Source organism: Podarcis cretensis, assembly GCF_951804945.1.
Source record: "Podarcis cretensis genome assembly, chromosome: 3".
Taxonomy (NCBI): Eukaryota; Metazoa; Chordata; class Lepidosauria; order Squamata; family Lacertidae; genus Podarcis; species Podarcis cretensis.
In genome coordinates, this window is record NC_137172.1 from 94,279,334 (window position 1) to 94,286,313 (window position 6,980).

The 6,980-nt window shown below is 52.6% G+C and overlaps 1 protein-coding gene across 1 annotated transcript; it reads right to left on the reverse strand.

Annotated features, from left to right (window-relative positions):
- Nucleotides 1-346: 346 nt before the first annotated feature.
- On the reverse strand, nt 347-2,514 carry LRATD1 (LRAT domain containing 1). Its single transcript, XM_079970575.1, has 2 exons — nt 2,378-2,514; nt 347-1,675 (listed from the first exon to the last, which is right to left on the reverse strand). The coding sequence occupies exon 2, from the start codon at nt 1,636-1,638 to the stop codon at nt 763-765; it is 876 nt and encodes a 291-aa protein (XP_079826701.1). The 5' UTR covers nt 1,639-1,675; nt 2,378-2,514; the 3' UTR covers nt 347-762.
- Nucleotides 2,515-6,980: the final 4,466 nt, after the last annotated feature.

Here is a 6,980-nt window from a genome sequence, read left to right on the forward strand (position 1 = left end):
GATGATTTGAGCATAGGATGACAGTCATACAGTGCATATTTGCATATGCTTACTCAGAAGTAAGTCCCACTGTGTTCCTTGAGACTATGTACACTTCAGAGCAAATCCCAGTGAGCTCAGTGGGGGATTACTCCTGAGTAAACGCACCATACCCAGAACCGCTGTTAAATCACCTTGGAGGCAGAAAAAAACACACACACCTTGAGTCAACCATCAAACCCTAGGAAATCAGCTAAGGTAACCAAGGACTCCAGCATTTGCTTATCAATAATAAAATAAGTATATATATAAAAAATCTCAGCCACCCTTCTCATGAACGCTTTTTTAAAAAAGGGGGGGAGAAAAATCAATTTGAAATTTTATTAAGCACGCTGGGAGCTATGATCAACATCGATAGCCAGGAGTGACTTTGTCCGCATACTTTTGCTAACTGCATCGCTCCTCCCTCCCACCCCCCGCCCGCTTTTCCGCCGCCCGCACCCTCGTCTTCGATAGATATCACTAGTGTGATCGTGTTAGTCGGAGGCGAACCGAGCACTGGCCAATGAGAGCCGGAGGAGCGGCGCTGGTTTCGCTTGGAATGTTGCCATGGTTTTTCCCCTCGATGGAACAGAACGGAAAGGGAAAGTGGGGCGGGGGAGAGCTAGAGAGAAAGAGGGCGGCCACCCACGTGGCGGGGGGACGAGTCCGGGTGGGGCACGCCGGCCGGACCAGAGCTGGCCTCTCCCTGCTGTGATCCCCACTCCCGCAGGCACCCCCTTTTCACTCTTTGCCATCCACGATGGCCAGCTCTTTGATCACTCTCAGTTTGCCGCTGGCGTCGATCCTGCGCTTCTCCCTGATTAGGTCCTCGAGGCTCTGGAAGCGCAACGTGTGCACCTGGTTGTCGGCCAGGTGGATCTTGAGATAGTACTGCTGCTCCCGGGGCTGGGAGCCCGAGGGCGGCTGGAGCTCGCCGCCGGCTTTGAACTCCCGTTTGCCGAAGCGGCACCAGGCGGCGAAGCTCTCCGAGTTCGTCCAGCAGATCTCGTGGCTCTTTAAGCCCAGGTGGCCGCAGGCGTTCTGCACCACCAGCTCCGCCACCAGGGGGCGGTAGCGGTACCAGCTACTCACCACCCGGCCCACGTTGCCAGCGGCCGCCTCGTACAAGCTGTCCTGGCGAATCTGGCCCTGGTGCAAGTGGATGATCTGCCCGCTGCCCACATAGACTGCCCAGTGTGGCGGAGGAGGAGGGTGGTCGGACGGCCCCAGGTACAGCAGCTCCAGCAGGTCGCCCGGCTTGCACAAGGCAGGCAGGGCCGCCACCGGGTAGACGCTCAAATCCCCAGCCTGGGGGTCTCCGCTCACCTTGGAGAAGATGCATTCCTGGCCGCGGAAGGCGGAGAACTGGGTCTCGCTCAGCACCAGCTGCGGAGGGTGGTGGTGGTGGTGGTGGGTGGGGGTCTCTTGGACGGGGCTGCTGGAGCCCTTCACGCTGTACTTGTCCGGCTGCCCTCCTCGCTCGTCCAGGTCCTCTTCCTCATCCGAGAAGAAGTATGCCACCCCGACGCGCAGCTCGTCCTTCTCGATGCCAGAGGGGTCCCCGGTCGGCAGCTCGCTGTAATTCAGGTGCGTGATGCGATCCAGTTGATTTCCCATCAATGACAGGGCGAGGCGAGAGCAAGAATCGCCGGATCTGAGCGAGAGGGGAGGGAAAGAGAGAGAGAGGGGGGAAGAGAGGAGTGAGAAAGAAGAGTCCGCGCAAGCAACCCGCGCAGCAAAAGACAGGCGCGCACGCCGAAAGGGATCAGGGAAGGTCGCTTCTCCTCCGCGCCTCTGCTTCCTTGAGGAGAGACGCCGCCGCTCCCTTTCTCTCGCTTCTTTTTTCCCTAACACACCCACCCGCCCGCCTGCCTGCCTGTTTCAGCCGCTGCAGGCCTCTCGGAGCGCGCACGAGCCGCTCCCGGGCCCCCCGAGGTGGCTCGCAGCAGCTACCCCGCTGCCTGGGCTACCCCGCAGCCTCCAGCCGCGCGCTCGATCCTACGGATCCCCGCGGCGGTGCGCAAAGGCAGCGCTGCTCGGGACAACGAGCGCAGAAGGAACAGCCAGGCGGAGAGTGCAGGGCTCGGAGAGTTGCTTCCCCTTTGTCTCCGGCGCTTCTTTCCCCGCCTCTCGCTTCACTCCTCCGAGGAAGCTTGGCAGCCTTCTCGCTTCCAGTTGCAACAAGGTGCCGCTCCGGAGCGGGAGAGGCAGTGGCGCTGCCCCTTTCCCCCTTGACCCCAAACGATGCCTCGGCCGTGACCTTCCAAGCAGCTTAGCCCCGACGGGGCGGATGCTGGGGAGGAAAAAATAAAGAAAAAAGAAATCCGTCCGTCTGCGGTGCTCGCCCTCTGCGTACCCGGAATCGCCCAGATCCTGCCAAAGCCCCCGAACTCCTTTAAAGTCCTCTGGTCGCCATGGGGGCTGCCGCTGCGGACGACGAGGAGTCGCGCCAGGTCTTCCTCCTCCTGGGCACCCGCCGTCCAAGGGTCCCGACTGGCATGCGCGCCCGCTCTCCCTCCTGCGCCCTTGCCCCTGCCCGGTCCTTCTCGCCTCTGGTCTCCCTTCGGCAGCACCGGCGAGTCTAAAGTAGCAGCTGCTCCGGATACCAAGGCCCGCCCTTGGCCGTGCTCATTGGCTGCTAGGCTCCGCGCGTGGAAAAGTCGAGCCATCCTCCGGAGTGTCAATCATCCGCGCGGCAAGGGTGGGATGCCAGACGCCCGCCGTCTGCTCGCCTTCTGCAGCGGCAGCAGCAAAGCCCCCGGCTGCCCGCCTGGATCTTTGCGCGCCCGGCTAGGGAGGTGAGGGGCTGGCGGGCCTAGTGGTGGCAGCGGCGTGTGGCGAGCCGCTTGTGCTGAGAAGGGAAGCCCCAGCCTCCGCCCCGCCCCCCTCGCCCCTACGCGGTATCCTACTAAATAATGGATCTGCGCAATGTCACGACTTGCAGACGCTCGGTTATCAGCCGTTGTGATTTTCCTGCCTCTTTATTCTTTATCATCGATGCTTTGATTTGGGGAATGGAGGATCTTTTTCTACGAAACACCTGACACAAAAATTCAAACCCTCTACCAGCTGTTAAATCGGCAAAGGGAAAGCTAATTCCCTATGTGCGTTTGCCAAAATGTGTACATTAAATTTAAATGAATGCATCTTTGGGAGGAAGTAGGACGTTTATTGCCCCCATGAGAAAAGCTGTTGGGGGCTTCCTAGAAAGTGTGTCAGAGGTTAGGGGGTTGTAAACCCCAATTGCTGCAGAGACAGCATCCTGGTGCCAGTTCATCATAAGAATGTGAGAACCAGATGATAAGGGTTATAACCCTGGTACATCTCATGCCGTTGCAGAATTCTGTTGGTGTACCCTTTACACCTTACTTCTGGTAATTGTGCTGTATCCACAGTTTTCTGAGGATAAACAATGGAGACTGGGGATCACAGTTTTGCCCCATTGAATGTGGCAGGGTTGACATATATTTGCTCAGTTACTGTGGGGAAATATCTCTGAGGAAGGGAACAGTGGCACTGAACCCTAGCACATGCTGGCTTCCCCATTTACTTCTGCAGACAGTCTTCTTGGGAAGCCATAGCTTAGTGGGGACACCCATGCTTTGTTTGCTGAAAGCTCCAGGTTCCCTCCATGGAATCTCCAGAGATGGGGAATACTCCTATCTGAAACCTACAGAGTCACTGCCAGTCAGAGTAAACTGAGCTGGAGGCAGCAGCCATCTGCCTCTATAGGAAGCCTTGTCACTTCTGCTGATCCTTTGGCCTGAACTTTCAGTCCTCACCTGAACCAAAGTTGTATCTGCTCACATCCAGCCTCCGCTGTCCTTAATTGTCACTTCCCTGTTTATTTGTCTCTGCTTGCTCACCACTGTATTTCTGTTGTAAGCTTCTTGGGGCACGGACCATATTGCACAAGGTACACTGGTTGCACAACAAAAAAAAATGGTATCAACATGTGCCCATCTGCTGGGCCTGTAAGGGATCTGTGCATTACGCCATGTGCTTTGTGAAATAGCCTTGAAGAGGTGAAAGGAATCTTGGTGAGGCGATTCCCATGTCGGCTGCGATCTTCACACCTCTTTCTTTGGATCACCCTCTCCCTCCCTTTGAAACAGATTAAGCTTCCCTATGGGAGCAAATCCTTTGAGGACCTCGGCATGTGTGGCGCCTCATTTTGCAATTAGTTCCATGTGTCAGTTGTTCTCTCTCTCGTGGCTTTCAGTGGATGGAATGCCTTTGTATGTACTGCTGGCATCTCATCAGGCACTTGCTTCGTTTAGATTACTGTTTTAATTAACTCCGGAACACAAGTGCTGTCGGTTCTTCCCTGGCACCCAGAGCTGCCAGATAAACAGGCTGTGTTTCAGTGTTAGAGAGGTTCAAGGTGCGTACAAATGGGCTGCTTAGCCCTTAGATTTTGGCTCCCATGCGGCCCTCGTTCTCCTCCCATCCCACTGAGTGACTGTTTACTTGGCTTCCCAGCTGCAGCCGCCTTCCCAAGATGCGGCACCCACGAGCTGCTAATTAAAAGCAGCGCTCTTGTAACCCTAGAAAGAACATCTGACGACAATAGAAGGCCACATTCTGCCTGCTATCTGCTTGTTCTGTATAGATCACAAAGGAGTGAGGAGGAGTATATAAAACAGGCCCATGTGGTGACTTGCCCAGCCTGCCATACCCAGCTAAAACCTAAGCATGGAATTGGAATAAAGAGAGATCTAGCATGTGCCCAAGTTCCCCATTCACTTCAATGGAAGATTGTTTCAAGTTAGTGGCTATCCTGTGCCCATTTCTTTGGGAGAAAGCTCTATTGGGTTGTAGCCAATGTTGGTTATACTCAGAGTAAACCTATTGGTGGGATAGCTCAGCCAATACCTCATGAGACTCTTAATCTCAGGGTTGTGGGTTCGAGTCCCACGTTGGGCAAAAGAGTCCAGCGTTGCAGGGGTTGGACTAGATGACCCTCACACTGCCTTCCAACTCTAAGAATGAATGGACATTACTAACTCAGGTTGAAATTAATTGAAATTAATGGACTTGACTAACTATAGTTGCATACAATCCTTTGAATGCTAATGGGGTTACTTTTGAGTAGGCAAACAGGCGTGCCTTTCAAGACTGCAGTCCTATACACATTGACCCTAGAGTAAATTCTATTGCACTGAAGAGGGCTTGTTTTAGAGCAGACGTGCATAGGGTCACATTGCCAGGGTCTTTCCCAGCCATAGTCACTGTTGTAGTGATAGGTTTGTCTTCACAAAGTGAACTGCTGTCACAAAGTGAACTGCTGTCAGGTAGACTCAGGCTTTATAGCTGTACAGTGGTACCTCGGGTTAAGTACTTAATTCATTCCGGAGGTCCGTTCTTAACCTGAAACTGTTCTTAACCTGAAGCACCACTTTAGCTAATGGGGCCTCCTGCTGCTGCCGTGCTGCCGGAGCACGATTTCTGTTCTCATCCTGAAGCAAAGTTCTTAACCCAAGGTACTATTTCTGGGTTAGCAGAGTCTGTACCCTGAAGTGTATGCAACCTGAAGCGTATGTAACCCGAGGTACCACTGTAATAGTTTGTGGGTGGTTTTGAGGGCTGGAAATGATTAGCCAAATCCTATGGGGCTATAAAAGAATCTCAGGCCTTATAAATGGAAAAGTGAAATAAGATTTAATGTACACCTGAGGATAGGTTGTTTGCTTTCCCCTTAGGATTCAGTACCCACAAACACACCTATTTGCAGTTAGTCTTATCTGTTTTATTTATTTATTTATTGCAATTATTTCCCACCTTTTCCCCAAGCGACTCAAGGCGTCGTCTGTGTTCTCCACCACTCACTATTTTATTCTCCCCAAATCCCTGCATGGCATTCAGCTGAGTTTTACTCAGCCATTGGAATGAATGCCATCTAACCTTGTCATGCTCGTTAATTTCCACCGTCTATGTTGTGTAAAACTTAGCTGAACACTGCCTTCCTGTGAGGTCAGTTAGGTTGGGAGACGGTTACTGGTCCAAGAGAACTTCATGGGTGAGCCAGGATTTGAACCCTGGTCTCCCAGGTCAGTTAAGTCTACCAGCTCCATCCGGTACTCAGGCTGAGACCCTACCTGCCCACGGACTGTCTCGCAAGAGTGGTGCATGCTCTGGTTATCACTTGCTTGGATTACTGCAATGCACTCTACGTGGGGCTACCTTTGAAGGTGACCCAGAAACTACAACTAATAGAGAATGTGGCAGCTAGACTGGTGACCGAGAGTGGCCTCCAGGACCATATAACTCCGGTCCTAAAGGATCTTCACTGGCTCCCAGTAAGTTTCCAAGCAGAATTCAAAGTGTTGGTGATGACCTTCAAACCCTAAAAGGCCTTGGCCTAGTATACATGAAGGAGTATCACCACCCCCATCATTCAGTCCAGACACCTCCTCCTAGGGTCTTCTGCTAGTTCCTCACTGTGAGAAGTAAAGTTCCAGGGAACCAGACGGAGGGCCTTCTTGGTAGTGGCACCCTCTCTGTGGAACACGCTTTAGATGTCAAGGAGATAAAGAACTACACAACGTTTAGAAGACATCTGAAGGCAGCCCTGTTTCAGAAAGTTTTTAATGCTTGGCGTTTTATTGTTTTTCTATTTTCCTGGAAGCTGCCCAAAGTGGCTGGGAAAACCCAGCCAGGAGGGTGGGGTAATAATAATAATAGTAATAATAATAATAATAATAATAATAATAATAATAATAATGGCTTCTGTGGCAGGGTTTCTAAGGTGTGCTGGTTATGTCTTCAAGTGCCCCACTATGCCTTGGATCACACTGAATCATCAAATGGGTACCCCTTGTCCTCCAAGGCTTCCATTGCAAGGTGAAAGTACATTCTTTGGATCAGGATTCAAAGTTGCCAGTGCCAAAGCTAAGCACATCCTTTACAGAAGCAAGAAACCATGTTCTACCACCACTGTCAAACTGCCTCTCGATACC